The sequence below is a fragment of the Plectrocnemia conspersa genome, unplaced genomic scaffold (assembly GCF_051122295.1).
Source record: "Plectrocnemia conspersa isolate PC_06_02 unplaced genomic scaffold, ASM5112229v1 ptg000012l, whole genome shotgun sequence".
In the NCBI taxonomy this organism is placed as follows: Eukaryota; Metazoa; Arthropoda; class Insecta; order Trichoptera; family Polycentropodidae; genus Plectrocnemia; species Plectrocnemia conspersa.
Window position 1 is genome coordinate 2,873,734 of NW_028277176.1, and position 25,353 is coordinate 2,899,086.

A 25,353-nucleotide genomic window follows, 5' to 3' on the forward strand; every position below is an offset into this window, starting at 1 on the left:
AATGCTGTTTTATACAATTATAAAATAATAGTTCTCGGAAAAGTATTATTGGTTTGCGTTTATAATATAACAATATACTTCGTAATTTATAATAAACTCTAACATTAGTATTCTCAGTGATTATTTGATACGTTTAGCGACCAAATAATACTTATTTATTGCGCAACAACAGACGAGAGATATAAAGTGTATTATATAATTCTCAAGTTTTTTTTTAATTAGGTTAAAATAAGTCACTTCGTTCTTATTTAAGCTTAGAACAAGGTTCTAACACATTTTTCTGTACATAACGCCATAAAAAAAATAATTTTTGCTGCAGTTTCTGATATTTCACGCAAGAAACAAATAATAGTTATATCACTAGCTATATATCTTCATATTTCTAAAAAATCATACATATGTAATAAAGATGTAAATATTTATTTGTAGCAAATCATAATTTTCATCCTTGATTCGCAACAAATATATACTATCTATTAAATACCGATCAGACTTAAAAAATACTTAACTTAATTTAAAATGATTGGCAGTGATATTTTAAGATAAAATCATTTAATGTCAATATCATAAAATGCCGTCCCTCATATTTATAAAAATTACTTTTTTAACATCATTCAACTCAACTCAATCAACTTACATAATCAATCAGCGCAGTCTTCGCCAATTAATCTCCCCGTTTCATCCGCAGCCACCGCGCAAAAAGTGTAGAGAAAGCATAGTGTATAGATGTACATATATACATAGCAGAATTTTACAATTGAGATAACCGCTTTCGTGTCGTTTCGTTTCCCATTGAGACGGTGAAAAGTTAGTCATAATTAAAATATCGGCGAGAGCAGCTGCGAACCGCGATAATAAGATTGTTGGAAACGGAGGGTCTGATGAATGCAAGCTTCAGTCCCTCTCTAATTATGTAGAGGCTCATCCCCTGAAAATTGATATTTTTATACAGAATAAAATATAATGCACAACGGTGAAAAGAATTGAGCGCGATGAGTCGCGATGAAAAATTGAAAAAGTGTTCGCTTCGGCAGAATAATGAATTTCCGCACCACTACAGTGTGAACAATGAGCTCTTTATCCTTATTGCATGTCATTAATCTGAACATTTGAAATTAATTACATTATTGTGTATTTTTATGTTAGATATATTAAAAGCAAATTAGTTTACGTGAGCCACTTAAAATAAAGAAGTTACATTAAACATAGAAACAAGCATCTGAAAAAATATCTGTGAGTGCATTTTAAAAATTTAAGTAAAAGCCAAATGGAAGTTATCCATATTTTATTATTTCAGTACCCTAACAGACGTTGTAAATCATTCTAGCTGTATTTTTTTTTTTACTACTGTTCTAAATATATGTCTCTTTTTATTTTTATCTTACCTGGTTCATTTATTTATTTAATGATATGGTGTATGAATTGATATGTTTCTTAATGATTCATCTATAGATCGACATTACTACATGGATAATCATATTATCTGCTTTTACATGAAACACACAATACATTATCACCGTCATTATTAAAAGCAATCTTAAATCATTTCATAAATAATCTTTCATTCGTTTCAAAGCTGTCCTGGCATTCTTGCTCTGACATTATATCTATCAAGTCTAAAATCTTAAGCATAGATGTATTTTGTTATACTTTAACTGTAATATTTAGTAGTGCTTAAAGTGCAGGAAATAAAGTCATTATGATATGAAATTAAGCATTTAAAAAAATGTGCTTGATTCTTGGGACCATTTAAAAAATTTAATGATTACAATAGGACTTATACGCAAAACCATATAATTTTTTGCATACATTAAAAGCACTTAAAAGCTTAGAAAATAAAATATGTGATAAAAAACTGTACTAATACATTTGTACTGTATTTTTTCTAATAAACTTAAAAATATATTTTTTACGACTTTTATAAGATTTAAAAAAAAATAATTAAAAAAAATAACTCTGCACTTTTTTAAGAATATAAAAATTTATAAAATATGTAATTAATTGTCAAAAAAGTTGAGACTGGGGTTCTCAATTATTTGCTGTAATTTTTTTCTCGATTTTTCTCGATATTAATTTATTCAACAAATTAGTGCAAAACAATTAATTGCTTTTAAAATACTATTAAGTAAAAAATAAATATTGGTTATTATTAATTATTTCAATTATTACTAATTACTTAGATTTAATTTTATAAAATATATAGTACACAATGTTGTGCGAATTATTGTTCAAAATGAGGGCGTGAAAAAATGCTTTATCTATTATTTTACATACTTTTTGATTAGAGACGTCATTTCAGTTTTGATTAAATTAAAATATAAAAATTACAATCCGCCCTTGTGTTATAAATCATCCATGTTTAATTATTACTAAGGTGTTGCTACATCTAAAAAAATGTACTGCAGACGATTTTTTTAATTGAACGTTACATTTTTAACAAATAAAATTTCAGACAATTCTTATATTTTCAGTGTATGTAGTTTACATGAAATAATGAGACGCAGTGAATTTTATTTTAACCGTGTCTTATTATCTTGTTTTTTTATAAATTATACACATGTATGATAATAAATTTATATAAAAAGACAAATTTTTCGAAACAAAATAAAATTAAAAAAATCACTCAAGTAGATTAAAATATGACTACCTGTGTTGTTCAAGTAAATAAATTTTATTGTAAGATTTTTTATTATTAGAATAAATAACAAATATTTAAGAAATTAATATAATGTTAATATAGTTCAAAATCGTGCAAAAATTTTAATAATTTAATCTTCGCATATCGATTGAGAACATTAGTTTAGACCACAAAAAAAAATTGTTTATGTAGGAATATAATAAAAAAATGTTTGTTTTTTTCTGAACTACATTTACAGCCCAAACATACTTTTTTTATATTTATATAGCCTGTTTAATTTAAAGTGTCAGCAAACAACGCATGATCACATTATGACTGTTTTTCGATAGTAATAATGCAACAACCTAAATAATGGCGCTTTGCTGTATTGGTTTGTAGTGAAGTAATTCTTTGTTTTGTTGTTTACGTGATTTTTGCGTGTGAAATCAAAAGTTTAGTTATCCTTTCAGTAGTGGATACAGACAGAAAGCTACTGTTTATTACAGTTGTAGTAAACACGCACAATACAAATAAAACTTACATATCATTTAGTAAGAAACAAGCTCTTTTTAGAACATAAACAAATAGATAAAATCAAATTAATGTAGGAATATTTATTTTTGCTTGAACAGGGTAAAGTTAGACTATCGGGAGTCAAATATTTTTAAGTAAGTAATTTTAATAATTCGCGAATTAAATTTTTAATAATAATTAGATTGCAATAATTAAATTCTAAGCAACCTAAGATGTCTTAAACAGCATTATTATTTACTAATATAAATATATTAAGAATATATCCAGCATCATAATCCCTTATAATATCTATAGTCACTTTAAAATTGTGAACGATTGTAATAATTTATCTTAAAACTTTTAAAACAAACTGTAATAATAAGGCGTTTTAAATATAAAAGAAAAAATTGACCATAATGTTATTTAGCTAGCTAGCAAAATAGTCATTAATAGTCATTAATAAAAAGGAGATAGACTCAAATTAAAAAATAAAAAATAATTAGCAAAATTAAATATTGTTGTAAAAAAGTCAATCTTACAATCATCATGGTAAATCTGATAATGACGCACTTTAAACAATAACATCAATTAACTTTACTACGCTTTAATCAAAACTATTTAATAACTTTAAGTCAAACAATATACTATAAAAATAACCACTAAAATTTAGTATTGTTGTGAAGAAAGTCCAGGTCGTTAAGTGACATCAAAAATATTCCTGTTACTCTTCGAAAGCCTCACTCTTGATCGCTAGAGCAAAGTAACTTGCTCGCGAATCAGATTTTATGCATTAAAAACATGATTTTATTATGTATTAAATATATAAATTAAACTTAGCAGGGCTTATTACCGTACTAATTATTTTATTAATAAACTTTCGGAAAATCAGCGTTTCTTTGATGCAGCGCTACTACTATTCACATACACATGTTTAATAAATAGATAGGTGTATGTACATTTTTTGCCCGTAAAAAATCGGACAAGAGAGATTAGGTCGGCCATTGTTGAATATTCAATCGGCGGGTAGGACGCGCCAGGGCCGGAATAGACAATTTAATTATTTTCAAATTTAACATTTCGTTGGGCTCGAATGCAGAAGCGCGATCGGCGCCGATTCGGCGAAATTGAATTGTGAAACGCGACGTAAAGGAATGTTTCGGAGAAAATGGCTTATCAGATTATAAATAGACTCTGGATGCTGTGTCGACTTTGAAAGAATGGGTTGGACCGAATTGTTCAAGCGAGCGAACACGTGTGGAATTAATAAGAGACGGGGATCGAACGCGAGTTTTATTCCGTTTTTTGGCACGATGTTGAAAAGTTCAGCGAGAGCTTTCGAAGCTTCTAAAGAGTGAGTGCGTGAAGTTCAAACATTTTTTTCCATTCTAACATATTTGAAAGCTTATAATAGTTATAGAAAGTTTTTTTGCTTTTATCATTTTATCTATGCTTCATAGTCATAAAAATTTTCTTATTGTATTTATTTAATAACACTGTAGAAATAGTGTCAAAAGATATACAGTTTTCTATATTTTAAAATAGTACTAGACTACTTATACTATGTATAGCAAATTTCAGTTCTAGATGTGAGAAGGGATTTGTATTGGTTTTAAGCTGTTAAAAAGTTATTAAAGATATACCAGATTGGCAATACAATATCTTAACTTGTAGCTCAAAACTTTATTATTATTTAGTTCAGTTTACTGATATGTAACATTTAGTAAAACAACTATGAAACGTGTTGTACCCTTCAGCCCTCAAGGTCTCAATTTGGCTTTGTTTGTGGCATGCCGAGCGTCTGTCAAGAGTAAACAACAAGAACTAGCAGCAGTTTCTGTTGAAATTTGCAAAAGGGCATTACGTATCATATATTGTTGCTCGTAAGGGTATTTAGGTCGATCAGATAGTTTCTCCGCAAGGTTCGATAAGATCTCGGCTTCAGCAAAGTATACCCGGATAGACGATGGCCTTTATCTCTAGGTATTTTCCGATACACAATTTAGGGTCGCGGCCGGGGGACGCATTGTGTCTCAAAATTGTAAAGATCGACCACGCAAGATATGGAATTGCACTGGGAGATGAAAGGCGCGCCGAGAACGACGAGAATGTCGCAGGAGATGAGACTCAAAATGGGTTTCATCATATAGGCGAAAAGTGTCAAAGGATCGTCTGTTTTCGTATCTATGAATTACTAAGGGTTTCGGAAAAAAATATTTTATAAAAATAAGTCGAAGTATTTTTTTAAGCTAAATATTTGGAAAAAAAATATATATATATTGTATGGAGAACATCATTATTGTAAGTTATTTTAAACCTATTAGTTAGCTAGTAAGATAATTGCGGCTCATCGTTTTATTATTTAAAATAAACTAAATAAGAATTTACACATTTTGCTCTTTAAAGAGTAGCTTTGTTGTTGTAAGCTTTACTCTGTAGAAAGTTGTTCAAATGACAACAAATTATAATATTTTAACTTTGTTTCTAATAAGTATAGTGAATGATGCAGTGTTATGTAGCCTTAGTAATTTAACTTTTGTAAGGACAATATGCACAAGAAAATTTAAGAGGAACACACATTGCAGTATAATGGTTGTTTTATTTTGGTCCAACTATTGCACAGGTCACTTTCTGTTATTATAAAAAATCCACGATTGTTTCTGTTGCGTAAAATATGTATAATACAAAATTCGTAACAGCGGTTTTTTGGTGTTCAATAACTTCTTTTTTCTTTAAAAACAAACACTTTAAATTTTTACATTGGCCGCCGTTTTGAAAAAAAATTTTATATTTTTTTTTATACAAAACGTATAGGGGGTGCTCAATAGTTCTATACGATACTAAATATTTAGTTTTTAATCTTTAAAACCAAGCAGTTAAGAGCGTTAACTCTTCTGAAAGTATCAAAATGGCTCGAATGTGGGTCCGATCGAACTGATACCTCGCTTGGTTTGAAGCAAAAAACTATTACTTTTATATTATATTTAGATAAAGTTTAGGCTTTTAAACGTTTCATATATAGCGATCTTTTCGTTAAAATGTAAACCTACTGAATTACGAGTGCTTAGGTTTTTATACTTGTCGCCATTTTGCAAAAAATTTACACATTGGATTTTGCTAACAAACATATACAGAGTGCTTAAGAATTCTATACTGTCACCAAAATTCAACTTTAAATATATATAAATAAGCTCGCACTGACCTTAACTATATTGCAAGTTTTATAAGCATATGTATGGTGGGTCGATCGACTCATAACACTAAACGTGTTTTAGAAAATTAAAACTTTTTTTTTAATTTTTATTTTTTTTAAACGGTATCATAAGTATATTCGAAATCTTTATTTTGCATAAAAAATTTAGGTCTATATCTTTAAAAGAAACCCAATACGAGCGTTAACTATATGATAAGTCGCATAAAAGCTCGTTTGGGGGGCCGATCAATATACTGTAATACTCGTTTTTTATTAAAAAAAAATAATTAAAAATTGTTTTTAAATGCAAATTAAACTTATAAACACTTTTTGTATACAAAATTTTTCAGTAGGATTTCATTTTGCAAAGTGATGACACTTTGTATTTTTAGATTGGCCGCCATTTTGTAAAAAAAAATTATATAATTTTTTTAATACAAAACGTATAGAGGGTGCTCAGTAGTTCTATACGATTATAAAAATATAATTTTTAATCTTTAAAACCAAGCAGTTAAGAGCGTTAACTCTTCTGAAAGTCTCAAAATGGCTCGTATGAGGGTCCGATCGAACTGATATATCGCTTGTTTTGAAGCAAAAAACTATTTTTTTTTTATATTTTATTTAGATAAAGTTTAGGCTTTTAAACGTTTCATAAATAGCGACCTTTTCGTTAAAATGTAAACCTACTGAGTTACAAGTGCTTACGTTTTTATATTTGTCGCCATTTTGCAAAAAATTGACACATTGGATTTTGCTAACAAACATATATAGGGTGATTAAGAATTCTATACTGTCACCAAAATTCTGATTTACCAGACACACTATAAATTTGAAATCATTAAGGTTTATTAAAGATTCGTACCCAGCTCTTTCAGATTAATAGTCAAAAATTTATACTACTCGTCTATCATGCTGGTAGGAATTATGCACAATCTGGAAATTTTGGAAAAAAATGTGTAGCACTTAATTACCGCATGTAAGAACAGAGGTATTTTATCCGATAAAATTGATTTGTTTTTATCTAGTTGGTGAACGTATTAGTGTAAAATTTTGACTATATTATAGTTTTATTTTATATGAGGTTCATGCAAAATATTAAATCGTGGAAATTCCTGTTATTGTTCAAAGCGAACATATTAATTCTCGGGATTTTAAAAAAGGTCTAAAATCGAAATCCTATAGATAAAACAGATTATATGTTTCTTTAACTATAAACTTATTTTTCGTGACACGCAGCAAAAAACTAGGATCTAAATATAAACCATCGAATGAAATTCAACGCCATACGATTTTTCACACAAAGAATCACGCTGATGCTTCACATTTTTGAATAATGATACGCTTTGGCCGCATAAAATTCGGGTGGGAGCTTTCTTTCACTCGGTAGGAAAAAGGTCGCTAGGGTTTTCCGGCAACTTTAAATTCGCCGGAATAATGAAATCCACGCGTATCGCGGTGCGCACTAAGAGTCAATCGACTAACATCACCCGTGGGCCCTATAAAGCTGATGGAGGTTCCCTTTTATAAAAATCCCTTTCTGACGGTGACCGCCGCCAGTGCGACCTAAAAGGCACTTATTTAATAATGCAGTATGATTGAATATTTTATTGTCATGTACGCCGGAAGGATATATTTTTCATTGTATATATATACATATTTATTTCATTGTTCAAAATTATAAATAGATAATATTTGCCAGCAGTAATATAATGAACTGGTTTATATATGTATATACATAAAATCAGTACTTTTTATAAACAAAAAAGTGCCAAAACATCAGGTAGTATGATTAACTTGTTAAAATGTCAACTGAAGATCATATCTTCAGGCCAATATATTTGGTCAAATATACGAGCCTAAAGTGCGAACTCAACCTTTTCGCTATCCAGTATTTTTTTAAAATTGGTTCTTTCAACGTGGAATAAAATAATTTTTTATTAATAGGAGTAATATTTAAAAAAAAGTGGTATGAAATTGACAGAAGCTGCAGCACATTTATATTAATATCAAAAATCAGGGACGTCATTCGCCTCTTATTGAATTTGGGCAGAAAAATTCATGTCATTTAATAAAATCACTGATAAGCCAATTCTTGCCCCCCTCTTCCTGGAATAAGGAGTAATGACGTATCTAATTTTAAACCTGAAATTCTCGGGTTATCTCTCAAAGAAAATATAGAAAAAATAAAAGACTCCAATCTATCCCGAAAATATTTTTAAAAATATGTTATTTCAAAGAAATCATATCGGATTACATTTTCATTGGTAGATATATATTTTTACTAGTAAAAATACAATTTATCTGCCATGTGCTAATAAAATTTTAAAACGTAGTAATATAAATAGTTACATAATATTCATTATTTATTTATATGCGATGTATAAATGGTTGTATTTTTCAGTGAAGTTTTATTTTCACGAGTGAAGTATAAATACCTCTTCAACAGTAGATATATATTTTAACCAGCAAGAATATAATTTGACTGACTGGTACTAGTGTAATTATATGCTGTTCTATAATGACTAAAATGCTGTTCTAAAATTGCAATTTGACAGCTGCGAAACGTAAATTTGCTGATCAAAGAACAAACCTAATAAATGTTCTTAAACTAATACAATTTTAGAACAAGTCTAAAATAAAAACCTAGCCAACGCAAAGAAAGAAGAAGTACAATAGCAGTTTATCGCAATGTCTATAGCGCGTTCTTAACGCAAATAAAGTATTTTTTTTGGTTATATTAAATATTCTCTTATTGTTACAAGGTATATTGTCAAAACGAGTTGCTAATTTACTATTTATAATATTTTAAATGGTTGCTTAAGGAACCTCGGCGGCAACAGTAGCTGGACCTCCTACAGTGGTAATCTATATTTATTATTGTTTATTGAGTAACATAACTGAATGACTTAAACCATTGTCTTTTACATAGGTTTTAAATAACATTATTGCAACTCCCCAAGGGAGTGAGTAAAATATCATAACTAATGAAGATAATGCATGTATTATCAGAAACGTAATTTAGGGGGGGGGGGTATTTGCTTCCCCTTGAATTTGGCCAGAAATATGCATGTCATTTGATTGAAATACTATAAATGTTATTACAATTGAAATATGAAAGAAACGACCACTGATTGATTAAATTTTGCCCCCCCCCCTCGAAAAAGCTGAAATGACATTTCCGATTCTAAATCAGATATTCTAGGGTTATTCATAAAAAAATCATTTAAAATAATATTTTCTATTTTTGAAATATTTAATTGCAGAAAAATCATATTAGAATACGTTTTTTCGTACAGATATATATTTTAACCAGTGAAAATATAATTTATCTAGCAGATGCTAGTAAAATTATATGATTTCAACTCTTCTATGCAGAGTGATGTAGACATTACATACTTATCATTATTTATTTACATGCGATGTATAAATGTTACAGGGAATGTATATTTTTTGATGACGTTATATTTTGACTAGTGTATTCTAAATACATTTTCACTAGCAGATATATTATTAATTTAATTGATAGACGCTAGTGAAATTATACGCTGCCCTAAATTTAATTTGTCAGTTGCGAAACGTCCATTTGCTGTTCAAACTCAAACCTAACCTAATTATAGTAGTAGAACTTTGATATGGTGAAGTATAAACTAAGCCAACTCATTTCTCAGGGGGAGTAGTAGCATATTGCTACATAGTTTGTCTGCATTTCGATATTTCACTATGTTTTAAAAATATTGGTTAAAGTGTATTCAAATCGAATTTTGGTCAATAGGAAGGCGCAAAGACAATTATCACTTCTCAGAAGTCAAAAATTCATGTCAAAAGCAATAAAATCGTGTCGGCGCCGTCGCAGTGGGAACGCTCGGTAACGAGCGTTCTCACTGCGACGACGTCGGCATGATTTTATTGCTTTTGACGTGGATTTTTGACTTCTGAGAAGGGATAATTGTTTTTTGCGCTCTCCTATTGGGCAAAATTTGGTTTATATGTTCCTCATTTAATTTGTATTATTATTATAAAAGTCGTATTGTGAGCGCTAGAAACCGAGCATTTTCACTGCGACGGCATTTTATTGCTTTTGACTTAGATTCTGAACAAGAACATCATTTAGTGAAGCAGGAAGGCATTTTCGTTCCTCTTTGAATTTAATGAAATAAAAATATTAAAAAAACCGCCTATTGACTGAAATACTAACTTTTGTCCCTCCCCTTGAAAAAAATTGTCATGATGTCACACAATTAGAATTAAAAGGATAGTGCAATGCTTTCTAGGTACGTTTGAACACTGCGTTTTATGTGTAAGAGAAAAAATACAAAGAGTCAAACAAAATATCTATTTTAATTTGTATAATATTACTTAGATCTCTCTCGACTTATCTATATTATTCCTTATATACAAATGCATATTTAAAAACAGAAATTCAATACTCTTAACTATTGTAATAAACAGATACATAGACCTCAAATATCCCATACCCATTGAAGTCAGTTTTATGACTAACGGATGTTATCTAAACCTAGGAATCAATGGTGCTAAAAAAACATATGGGTGGTAACGAAAAAAATGACATGAGTCTATCTGATACTATTGTGACTAACGGATTCTTAAATGGATTCTTGTGACTCGTGCTTTTTATTTTGCTTACACATTTATATTGTTCAATCTTCAAGGAATCTAATTTAAACTTTATCTATAAACTTTTTTACGCCATTCGATTAAGCAAAGTTTAACCATATTTTCCCTCACACACACACATGCAAAATCAACACGGAACAAATCCGTAAATTTGAGCTAGCGTTGTTTTATAGCCGCGGCCGTTAAGCCTGCTCCAAATTAAAGGGAATCGGCAATAAACGTTATTATAAAACTCTTTTTGTTTATGCGTTACACAAAATTGGTGTATACGTACATAATTATACAACATAAATATGAATATACATATATTATATATACACAATAATAACTGGAAATCTATTTACGTACATATAAACAATTCTCAGAGCTTAACCTAGTGTATATTTTTTTTTGTAAGCCCCTATTACTTTAAATTATCCCATAATATTATTATTGCCTCATATATACGCACATATAAACAATACCTTTTATTTAATTTTTAATAAAACCTATTCGGGCCAATGCAATACGTAATATAAGTAAATACATATACTTGGCAAAATATTTAATAAATCCGCTTATTTGCGCTCTGGCGGATTTTATTTCTGGGAGAGCATTGCTTGGAGGGCGGAACTGAGCCGTTGCCGGTACTTTTCCTCATTTCCGATCTAATTCAATCTCGGTTATCTTCTCGTCCGTGTCCGAGACATGCCCGTTGCACATCACGTCTCGGGCAAGAACCACCCAGATGCATCATTATCCTCTCATGCGGCTTATCGTGAACGTGAAAATTCGATAAGCCAAAAAAAAGCAACTCACATTTCTATAATTGAAAACGATCTACTGAAAACATTCAGTTAGAAAACCACCCCTGTGAGGTAGATCATAGATATAAGGCAGTGAAAGTAAATAATTCATGTGAATCCAATTCATATGCTTTCAGAACTGACGTCTCCGATATCGCGTCTTATATGCTTTATAACTTTTTTAATAAATAACTGATGACTTACAACTTTCATATTATATTGTTAAAAAATGATTGTGTCGCAAGAATAATACAACATATGACGTACGGCGTATTTCAAATTAAACTTGAGGAAATAACAGAGCAAATACTAATACAAGTTGATGCAATTAGAGTTCCCTATCTTGGCAGCACTGTAAATCAGACAGCTGTCAATAATCACGCGTGTTCAAAGTGTTAGTTAGCAACAACATATGTACGAAAACTGCTCAAAGCGTTAAATACTAATTCTGCACAAACTCTGTATCGCAAATTACGGATAAAATATAGACAATTTTATCGTCATACTGAGGAAACAATTCACAACGTTGTAAAAAAAAATACAAAAATCGTTGCAGATAGTTTAAGGCTTGTGCATTATCGTGGCGCCTGTTCTGATAATATTGCTGCTTTAAATGAAAGTGAGGCTGAAGACCCGGAATTGTCGATTCATCGGCATTCGCAGGCTCCCTTTGGCTTATTTTGCATCTGGACTTACACATACACCAGTATAAACTTCAGATAACATAGAAACAAAAGCCCAAAGACCATTCACAGTAAATAATTTACGCAGATTGGGTGTTAAATTAACAGAAAGTAGATGCTGATTTTTCAAATTAAATCTTTTTCTTTAATGAGCCACATTCCCACCTATCTGGGTATGTAATTAAGCAAAATGGTTGCATATGGGGCAAAGTAAATCCTCATGAGATTCATGAGAAAGCATTACATGCCTGATTGGTGCGCATTGTGGTCAGGCGGCGACAATGAGCCGTACTTTTTTTTTAAATGACGAAAGTCGGACTGAAACAGTCAATGGTGAGCGCTATATTACTTTAGAAGCTGAAAACCATATTACAATGGTTCTTGTACTTCCACTAAATAAGTATTTTATCTATTGTTTTTTCTTGTATATAAGTTAAGGGTTTTTTATTTTTTTTCCTAAGCTGTAATCACTAAAATAATATTTCATATTCTCATTTTTATTATATTGTAGGTGATGGAAAAATTTTAAACATAAAAATATATGTTGTATTGTTCATAATAGTATTTTTCTATAATTGATTCTTGTATTTAAAATGGTTCATGCAAAAAAAAAAAAACGCCAAAAGATTAAGGCTTTGCTTTTGCACACTCAATTTGTTTAGTTAAGTGTTATAAATTTAAAATGAATAATTAGTGAAATCATAAAAATCAGTTATTAATACATTTTGTACCCTTATAAAGAAGCGATTAATTTTTGTGCACATCTACTTTAAATCAGTATAAAAACGCTGCAGGAAAATACTAAGATATTTAGAACATTGAAACTAAATGAAAGATTTTTCTAAATTCTTTCAATTGAAATTTGTTCTTATACTTTGCTGGGGACTTTGAATTTTTGCAGAAAATTATTATAACTGATGTTTTATCTACTTTACATCTTGAAATATAGAATGGATTATACTATATCTAATATATATATATAATATATATTTCTTTATTTGCGACTTTCATCGTTACTTAATAAAAATAATTGTAATAATACTGCAATTGGATTTTTAATGAACCTAATTTTAATGGATGGTAACGAAACAATAGTAATTTATCATATTAGTCGATTGCCATATTACAAACTTGCTAATTGTTTATAAAAAAATATATTTTTATAAAACATTATTTACTAATAAATCAATGGGTAAAAAAAGCACTTACCGCATTTTCCATTGTAGACCAATGTGGCGTTGAGTCTTTGTTCACATGCAATCTTGGTCAGTTCACATGCTGAAGGATAATCACGTCCATCACTACCGCACACTGGCCTGATAGGCGCTGAAGGTCTTAAAGGACATCTTGGACATCGACAAACAGGTCTTCCACCCTCTTCGCTGCAAAGGCCGCCCCAAGCGCACTGAACACCACGACATGGTTCGGATTCTGAAATTATTAAAAAATCATTGCTATTATATTTTGTTATGATATGGTCGTTTATAACATTGTTTCGAAAAATATGCACAAGTATCCTAGTATTTAATATTTTAATTAATACACAAAGCGTAGATATTGTATCTATTGTACATATAAGGAACCATCAAAGTAAAACATAGATTGGATTCTAATGGATGAATATTGATCATGAATGAGTAATGTACTTGGACGACTTGTTTACTGGTCCGCATAATCCGAGACTTGATAACACAAGTCCATTATAGGCAATCGTATGAGCGTTGATTATATATTCGATATGTGTATGTGTAATCGGTCATATTATAGTATCAGTGGATACGCAAATACATATATAATACATTCAAACATATATATTCATGGTTTAACAGCTTAATGTAAATAGGCTATTAATTAAAAAGATTTTTGGTGACTGTCCATGCATCTCCATAATTTCCAGCATAACGAGCGTCTGTTAATTGTCATCAATTTCTCAGCGCAATTATCATTCGAAACGGTCTTGTAAATTCAAGAAATGGCCGGTTTACATCTCTGCAATAAATCAACTCGCTCGAGAGAAGGAAATTAAACGTGCAAGAGGACAAAGCTCATTGTATGTCGGCCGATTATGTGGCAAATTAGAATATTTCACTTCTATGTGCGCGCCATAAACTCGCTTTATTCCCACGATGTTGTTTTGTGAAATAAAATTACATATATAGTACATATGTATGTAGGTATACAGCGTATGAATAAAATAAAACTTTTGCTCTGGCGTTTATCTATAGAGATCGAGATGTTGCAGCGGCAGCGTACGCTGCAGAGCACAAATGTGGCAATTGCATTCGTTAGTGACGGATGCAGTTCCGTTCCTATTGTTTGCCTTTTTATACAATACATTTTTTTTATATAATATTTCGCTCACTATTATTCGAGCAGATGCAGTGACAAAACGAACAATGGGGTGTTCGTTTTTTTCTGAAAAACAGGGAGACCAGAAAAATTCTAATAATTAAGTTTTCGTGTACGTACAGTGCCACGTTTGTGTAAAACGTAATCATATCAAATAATTACATCTTTGCTTATAAGCGATCATTGAAATATCTAATCACATAAAAATAAGGTATCTTAATGGAATTTTTTCATCCCATATGGACCTTGGAGTTTTTATATTTCTATCGTGTCTGGGATTTATTTTTTAATTAAAATTCCGTTCGATTATCACAGATTAGGTTTATCTAGATTTTTTTTAATCTTTTAGATTAATTTAAATCAAGCTAGGTCATACATATGATATATTCATAGACAATATCAATATATATTAATGAATTTGTTAATATAATATTAGTTTTAATATTACATTTAGTCAAATTTGGTTTATAAGTTTATTATGTATTATGTTATAAGAACTGTATTATTAAAAACAAAACTATTTTTTACTAATGGTAAAATTTAGTTTTACACTGAATTTAACTAAAACTTAGTTAGCCACAAAAAAGGATATAAATTATAGTGTTACAGTAAAAATTTCATTAAATGCAATGTTTTTGTTGGACTAATATTTTTTGCACGAAAGCAAATTTTCGTAATTTTTATTATATATTTTAAAGAAGTGTTAAATATATATATTTTTTAATACCTGTTTTTTATATTTTCAGTTTAAATAATATGCATTTTTCAATTTATAAATTTAATTTAATTTTTTATAAATATTATATATAATACTTTCGAACAAAAATTAGTAAAATAAATATTTTATACGTTATTTTTTTAATGTTTTGCTATTAAAAATACAAAAATACAAAATACAAAAAAATATTAAAAAATTTAAATATTAAGCTTTTTTTGACAAACTATATTTGTTACTTTAAAGGCAATACAAAATATTTCAAAAATCAATAAAAATATTTAAATAAAAGTATTTTTTTATGATTTTTTAATATATCGATTTTTCTTTATAAAAATAAACTATTTTTCATTTATAAATTTATGTATAATATATGGGCTAAAAACTTGTTTTGAAAATGTTTCAGATTTTTCTTCTGATTTGCATTGAAATACTTTTTTATTAAAAAACTTATTAAATGCAAATAATAATATCGAAATAAATCAGTTTTAAAATTATATCTAATTTTGACAAATTGAGTAAAAAAATATGCAACTCAAAGAGAAAAAATTGGCATTGTAACAACTGTTTTAATTAGTGATACTTTTCATAGTTAATTAAAAATATATTTTAAACATTGCACTGATAATAGGAAATATTTTCTTAAAAACTATATATATTTTTTAGCTTTTAACTACATATCTAATAATAATATTTTAAATTAGCAACATTTTGTGACCTTCATATAGTTTTAATATATTAATGGGTTAATATAATTAAATTGTCATACCATAATTTTACGACTATATTTGTAAATTGTCAATATAAATTTATCCAAAAACTTATTTTTTTGATTATTTTTTTAATATACTTTTTATATTTTTTATTATAAAGTTGTGGTAAATTATTTAAAAAATAGTAAAGTAATATTTTTGTATGTAATTAATTATTTTTTATATATTTTTTAATTATGCTAAAATAAGTTTAAATTTAACACTAAATTAAATTATGATCATATACTACAAATAAAACATTGTATTATGATTTTTTAAGCTATCTATTTATCATTTAATGCAACAGCTATAGGTTTATCATTTCCACAAAGATTTTTTTTTACAAATATTATAATATTATAAAAATATATTTTATACAGTGATTTTATTTGTATTTGTTAACAGAAACATAAATTCAAATTCGATTTCACTGTGAAATTGTAAAGTAAACTTTTGCTCTTGTGATTCTCAGTTAATATTATACTAAACTGCGCATTTATTAGAGTTAATTACCAAAATTTTTAAGGCTACTTTTTAGTGCGCCTCCAATCAAAGCAAACAAATATAAATAAAGTTATTTTTAAGCTTAAGCTTACATAATTTTCTTGCTCTCTTTATATACAAATAATTTAAATTACAATTTTTGTAATAGGTATCTTAAGTCTTAATAACATAGCAGTTTTTTAATTAAAATTGTATATCTAGATTGTATTTTGTATGTGTGTATAATATTAATAAGATCATTACGGGCTCGGCGTTAATCCTGGTTCGTTGAGATCACCTGTGGGTCGTAGCTGAGTCTGTGGAAAATTTAATTTCGGATTTTCCTCAAACACGTACCGTACACTAGTACGGGAAGTTAAATTCGCATTATATATATACGTGAGTATTTAAGCGCACGGAAGGGTTCATGATTAATTAATCACTATAATTTACCTTCCCACAATAAATAAATCACAATAAAACATTGCTTAAATTATTAACAACAAATATTATATATCATGATATTTAAGTACTTCATTCATGGCGCGCACTATATTGTTTTTGAGAAAAAGCTTACTTCATATGTAAAATTAATATAATTGTAAAATTATTTTTATACAATTATTCACTAAATAAATAAAACAATGATTTGTCATAACTAGCTAATTAATATTAATTATAAATTAGATTATATTAATTTAAAAAGATATTTGTTTTGAAATTACATACAAAAAACATTGAATTTAATGACAAATTGTATGGTGTATGTGTGTGTTAAAATTATTTCAGATGAGTCTAAATAATTACAAACAATTTTTATGTTGCTATGCGAAATTGCGTAGTTAAATTAATAATATAATTTAATATACACTTTTCGCTTATAATATTTTTTTACCAATTTTGCACGAAAGTGATTAGCACAATTACTAAAATTGCTACAAAATACAAATTTGTTTTTAATATTGATTAAATTATTTTTTCTTTTAAAATAGGCAATATATGTTATGTCATTTGATAAATTGACTGATTTCATAAAATAAATGTTACATTTTATTCACATACACATCAATGGTAAACGTCATAATTTATATGGCTCTTTAATTATTAATGTTTTAATACATCGAAATGTATTACAAAGCAATAAGCTGATTTATATATAAAAAAAAATTAATTGCATAAATTATGTATTAAATTTTTAGAGGGTACTACGAGTATACTGGTTAATGAATATTTATTAATTTGAAGATGTTCATTCAATCCGTTGAAATTTATTATTGAACGTGTAAAATCGATTCCTTGCTCTTAGCGAAAGGGTGAATTTCTTATTCGTAGATTAAGGCTGCATGAGAAGGAAGTTTTGGGGGCGTTGTAAATATTTTACTAAAGCTTCTATCAAGCTCGACCCAACGCCCATCTTTCACGGAAACACTTAACGAGAGATTTATAGTTTTACAGCATCGTTGCTCATCAAAGAGGGGTCGAAAATAAATATTGGAATGCGTGGACTTTGCCGAGCGATAAAATGTGTAAATGATTTTTTTTGCGAAATAATCGAGAGTGAATCGTTCGCTTTGACGGCAGACGACTAAGAATTAATTATGATTTCGCCCGTTCGAAGCTTTTAGTCGGGAGCTTTTTAAAGCTCGAAAGCTCGACTAAAGCGCCAGAAACGCAATAAAGCGAATGGACATTAGGACGATAAAAAAGGCATTAATTACTAAAAATTGTCGTGGTATGAACATTAAAAAAGAGTCGTAAACGAACTAGGGGAAATATTTACGATGGAAAATCGCTCAGAGATATACCGTGATTATATTTTGATGATATTTCAAAAATGTGTGGAATTAAAACATTTTTCTAAATTACTACATAATTTTACCATATATCAGATCGAACCATTAACTTTGTGCATATTTACACCATTATTTTTAATGATATTTTCTCGTTATAATAAATAAAAAAATCATTGAACGTGAAAACGACTCTATAGAAAATAGATTTTACTTAAGTAGGATATTTGGATAGTAAATATAAAAATTAAAAAAAAAAATATTAAATATTTCGTTTTTAAAAAAACATATAATACGTTTCTAACAAAAAATAATTTATTAAACATCCTGAAGTCCTAAGACATTTTAATGTACTATGCCCGCTTTCTTTTCTGACCACTCATTACTATTATTTATACCAATGTATTAAATCGTTATACATCTATTAATTATATTAATAAATAAATTAAATAACACGTATTTAATAAATAAATGAAAACATTTTAGAAGAGCCCAGTGAGTAGCAAGACTTTTTGGGTGAGTTATAAAATATAGCGGCTCACCGAGTGTGTTATAAAGCATGCCAAATGGAGTAAAAATGTCTAAGCCAAAGTCGTAAAGTAGAGTGATGATATTGGCGTGTTCGCGAAAAGCTTTTTTATATAATTTCTGTCGGCTTAAAGAGAGATCTGATTCATTTGGTACGTCCCATAATTAAAAAAAAAAAAAATTATGCGCGAGAATTTTGTTGTATTCTTTGGGGTGGTCAACCATAATGACTTAATGTACATTGGTTTGAATTGGCTTTTCTAACGTTTCTAGATAAAGACGGTCTGTATTGTTGTGACGTGACAATGATAATAACATGTTAATTACTCTTCATTACGATTTAACTACTGATGTATTAAAATTCAGTGAAATAATATTTGTATATTTTTCAAACACTTTTGTTTTACAGATTTCTTACATTTATCTTACAGTATTAATAAGTCGCATTGCTCATGATTTATTTTAGATATTAAATTTTATTTCAGTAAAATAAGTCAGTGCTTAGTAATAAAATATAATGCATTTTATATTTGTTGTTTTATATAATATGTAAATATAGTTTGTATTTCAAAAGCAACTGTATTTGGAAGACCAAATTCATTGATAATTATAATTAAAAGCGTAAAAATATACAAACAAGAAGTTAAATATAGCTCTTGGAGAGTATCACAAAAGTATGTATAAAAATGTAAAATCCTTTTCATTGTTAAACTTATGTATTACTTTTAACATTATACATAAAAGGGCTTTCTTACATACAGCTTTTTTATTAATAATAAGGGCACTAACAGCAATATATTTACATACTTTTTTTATATAATGGTACCAATTTTTATATTCATTATATGATAAAAACGTGACCTCTGCGTGTCATTGTTTTAGTCATTTTTAACTCATGTGTATGTATTAACACGAAAAACTCTTTTGCTATCTAGATATACATTTATATATGTATATGCAAATTAGAATATAGATGGAAAGTATGTTTTCCGATCCTGAATTTGACCGCGAATTTAGCGCGCTTTGTCTGTCATTAGGAAAGAGAAACCCTTTGGCTTTGTGGTGAGATTCCATCTAGGGACGAGGATTGTTGGCAATTTTCGAAAGCAAACGACCGTCGACCGTAGGAAATTGCCAAGGTAGATACGTGTGTTTTAAGCGAGGTGAGCACATTAACGAAGAACCCTTGCCAAATGGCGGTGCCAATGTTGCAAAACCCCGATGTGAATTCTCTGCGCCAATAGGCGTGAAAGAAAAACCACAAATTAACACCAAAAAATTGCTAAGAATTAAACTTTGCAATGAAAACATCGACATATGTTTTTTTGCTTAATATTATTTGTTATTAGGAATATACATGAGATACCAGTAGTATAATATAGTTAACGGCTCATATCTAAGGGACCTTGAATCCGTTATTTAATTTCTATATTTTCTGGGAGATGTCAAAACACTTTGTGACAATTTGACAATCTTCACATCTTATTAGATCTTAAGATAAATATATATAGAACTGTGTGTGGTAGAGTACAACTTTGTGAAACATATCTTATGCTCCTCAGATAAATTTATTTAAATATATAGGGACAAAATAATAATATAAATTACACAAAAATAAAATAAAATTATAATGAGACAACATTACTGAGGCTTATATAATATTGTACATGTGAAAGTCATTATATAAAATGCTTTTTAAGATATATTAAGAATTTTTCTTTTTCAGAAGAATTCCACTGAGATCTTGCTTCAAGATTTATTGCCTTTCTCAGTGTTCTATTTTTATGTCTGCCTGTGATTGATTAGGACGTAAGTATATTTGGATAAACTTTTGAGTTCGATGATATTTTAAGAAAATGTAGCATAGCGTAAGTAGATTTGTACTGCAAGTACTAATATATTATGGAAACAATTATCAAAGTTTATAAGTTAAAAATATAAAATTTGCATACATATACAACAATTATATTATTATTGTATAAAATTAGTAAGCTAGAAAATCTGAACTTTAAACTAAAATATTTTGGTTGATATTTCACGTAGTTGTAATATAAATAATTTATCCCAAAGTAAAGAAAATCGAATAATATATATAAAAACTATCGATATAGATAAATATTATCGAATTTAATGTGGCATAGGATTTTACAAAATGCTAAGGATTTCCTAATAATATATCATTCACATGCTAAATCTGCTAGAATTTTTTTTAAGTAAAGCTTAACATACTGTTTATTGATTTTGAACATAGTTTTGAGATACTAGGTATAGTTTAAATTCAAGATGACCTAGGAAATCTATTTACCATTAATTATAGGTAACACAAAGTCTTGTCATATTTACAATTTTATCTAAAACTAGAATTTATTTTGATAAAAATTTCTAATAATAGATTTGACTTTCATATCATCTCTGAATATATACAGATTCTTGTTCGAGTTAGTAAACAAGTTAAGGTTTAAATATATATATATATATATATATATATATATATATATATATATATATATATATATATATATATATATATATATATATATATATATATATATATATATATATATATATATATATATATATATATATATATATATATATATATATATATATATATATATATATATATATATATATATATATATATATATATATATATATATATATATATATAATAAGTGATGCAAACTTATCTGCATGTTTTTATACTTATATGTTTATAATTAACAATAAAACGATTTACATATATTGCTAATGTAGCGTATTACGCTTTTATAGCGTTATATGCTCGTACACATCCTCAGTGCTGCTGCACGAAGGTAAACCCAATCCATTCCAGTATTTAATATAGCTAAAGGTTCACCTAAGTACCCCTATGAATAATTAACGTTGGAAGTTGAAAACGCGTTCTTCCTCGCTGTCTCAAAACCGCGCTTTCATACGGCGTCTTCTCCGACTTAATGACTTTCATTATCTTCCATCTGCCCGGGCTTATCTACCCTTTCAGACCGACACCTGGCCGACGGGGCTCTTTCGGCCAGAGCGAAGGGGATTAAAAAAACTAAGAAAAAAGTATACGAGGGAAAAGCCGAAGCGTTTGTCCTCCGAGCGGTGCTTTTCCCATTGAAGTCATCGGACGCTAATGGCGATGAGTTTCCGCGACCCGAGTGGGAAAAGCTTAGTGCGGCGCTCACTTTTACGGTAATGGGTTACTGTTTTTCCGTCGAGCTTTTCGAGATAATCTCGTAATTGTGCATAATGCCACAGTAGACAACCCTTTCGGATGGCAAAGAGCTCGCGGCGAGATATTATTTGATTAGAATTTATTTTTACGCGGTTCAAATGTGTCGGAATTCAATTACTCTGCGCTGGAGGAGCAATTGTGTGTCGCTTTTTACAATTCGTCTTGCGTCACTGAAGCTTTTACACGTATTGTCAACTAAGATGAATTCTATTAAAGCGATTTTAAAATTAATCGACATTTATAAAATTAATCTACTCTAACAAGGCAAAGGTGAATCAGTACATTACTGTTAATAGTTTGAATCCAATTTCAGATAAAGTAATGCATCTATAAAATACTTTTAATGTAAACTTAGCTTTTAATTTTTACTATATCCACAGCTAAACATTTTGATTATAAAAATAATAGTAAAATTATATATACATAAATATATTAAATGATATTCTACCTTAATGAATCAGAGTTTTTGCGAAAAAAATGAAATATTAAAGACTGATTACACTTTTAATTATCTCAGTATATTTTACTTAATAAAAGAGTTCTATAAAACCTTAATAGTTCAATAAATATAAATATAGTGAAAACTCGATATATTTAGGATAACGATTTTAAAAAGAAAGATTTTAGGAAAGGCTAAATTTAATATATTTTTACCTATATAATAATTAAATACTGTAAACTATATTTACAAATATCACATTTTTTTACAAAATATGATTTTTGACTAAAAAGGTCCAATGAGAGATTAGATACCCTTAGTACGTTTCTATATTTTGCAAAACTGCAATAAATGTATAAGCATTTGCTTATGTATTTTTAGGAGTGGTCAGTCATAATGACTAAGTGGCCATCTTATACGGAATATTTTTAATTCTTGGGTTAAAAATATTCCATACATAAAATTAACATATAATATAATATTCTTTATATATGTATACCATTCTTGTAATTTTTAGTATACTGTTTTTTTTTAGCAATAAATAGCAATTTATAATTTTGAGATTTTTTAAATAAAAATATTTATTTGGGGGAGGGGGTCAACGATTTCTTGAGTGCGGTCTGATGTTAAATCAGATAAATGATTTACCATCAGACTTATTTCTGTGATTGAATTTTACCTAAAAGCCATTGAAATTAAACATAAGAGCTATTTTTATAGAGGCTTTACTTTTATGGGACAGACTATTAAGACGAGATTCGACTATTTATTAATAAAACAAAAATTCATAACTAATTTAATAAAGTGAATTGGATTAAAAAATGTAAAACCTAGCACTTCACAAGTGACAAATAGCAATATTTTTTAAGTACAAAATAAAATAGATGCAACTATTTTAAAATCAAAATATTAAGAAAATTGTTTTTTAAAACTAATACAAAATGCTATATTAATTTACACAATATTTGGGTAATCAATAAAAATGTAAAATACAAGTTTCAGAAACACCGTCTTAAATTGTTATCAAATTTTAGGGTTTCTTGCAGAATATTATAAACTAGAAGAGCTCCAGAGGCTGTGAAAGCTTAGAGACCTCTGGTATAGAGTAAAAGATCTGTCAAAACCTCAATCGATTAAATGATTTTAAATTAGGTAAAATTAACTATATCAAATTAATCTAAAATTACATTCATCAATTGTGTTGGAATTTATTCTAAATAGTTCGTGAAATGTAAGTAAAAAAATTAATATATTTAAGATGCAGATTTTAAAAAATAAGATTTTTAGAAAAGCTTAGTTTATTACGTTTTTAGCTATCAAATTATAACATACTATGTACAATTTTTTTTTTATTCACAAACATTACATTTTTTTACAGTAGTTTTAATAATTTTTAACGACTTTTGTTATACGCAGTATTTTATATAATTTTTTCTGGAACATTTAATTTATTTATTTACATTAAGACAAATTTATTGTAAATGTAACACTTAAATCTTAGCTTAAGTAACATGATAAAATCGATTAAAGCACAAAGGCGCCTTATTTTACGGTAATGCTTTTCATATAGAAATCAATGACTCGTGACTTGTGAGTGGTTAATTAATCGTAATAATTTATTTTATAGACAGAGTCACGCAGAGTAAAAATTTTTGGTCCCAAGCTAAACAGTTGTACTATAAATAGAGTGTTTAGGTTATTTAATCAAGCCTCCCGCTAAAATTCATTGACAAGGAAAAAGCCGAAGGTGGTATAAGTCGCTGACTATTGATTTGAAAGACATGGGTTTGAATATTATATATATGTGTCTGGGAAATCAGAATTAATAATTAATACATAATCATATTTCTGATTTATTATCACAGATGTAATGATAATAATTTATAATAATGAGCTACTTCAGCTTATATGTATCACGAAAAAACAAAAGTTTAGAACCACCGTCATGGCTACGCCCTTAGCTGCTCAAACGTTCCCAACTGCAAGAACTGTACTGCAGAAATTAGACCTGTCACTGACAGAAAGAACTTGGATGGACCATTACACCCCCACGAGAATCAAAGCTACTAGAGCGACAAAGCTGTTTGGTCACCAGAGGGCCTGCGTTCCACGGATACTGTTCATCTATTTTTTGCTTATTTAAATATATTTACATGTAATATAACTCATATTCGATTTGTTAAACTTAAATGAAACGATCAAATTGCGTTTTAGTAAGTACACCACACAATTAATCATTTAATTTTTTTCATTGTGATTTTAATTTGCTATTTGTAGCAAAAAACTATGTCAAATAATGGTTTTAGTGTTATATGTTTTATATATTATATATCACGAACTACAACATTGTTTGATTAATTGGGATTTTTGAGTGATTAAAGACATGCCAGTAAGTTTGCGGGTTTAAATGACGTAGTACTTTTTAGATTCTTAATAAAACCTTGCGTCACTTATTTTCTTGAAAAAAAGTACTGTATAACTCAGTAAAAATAACGAGTATCACGATTGTCTGGCAGCGATAGAAGATCTATAGATCTACACAGTCTAGATGAAAAATAGTGCTTGCACAATATATATATATATTTTAGTTATCGTTTTATGTTGGTCTTATCTATTGCTTACAACGAGTTAGT

At 28.4% G+C, this 25,353-nt stretch overlaps 1 protein-coding gene across 4 annotated transcripts in view; it reads right to left on the reverse strand.

The window, feature by feature from the left end:
* Positions 1-25,353, reverse strand: part of LOC148227969 (agrin-like) — a 497,006-nt gene that overhangs the window by 71,684 nt on the left and 399,969 nt on the right. For all 4 annotated transcript variants that reach the window (XM_088200279.1, XM_088200278.1, XM_088200277.1 and 1 more), the window contains exon 4: positions 13,633-13,854. In XM_088200279.1, the coding sequence (XP_088056405.1) occupies positions 13,633-13,854 (222 nt within the window). The remainder of the gene's footprint in view (positions 1-13,632; positions 13,855-25,353) is intronic.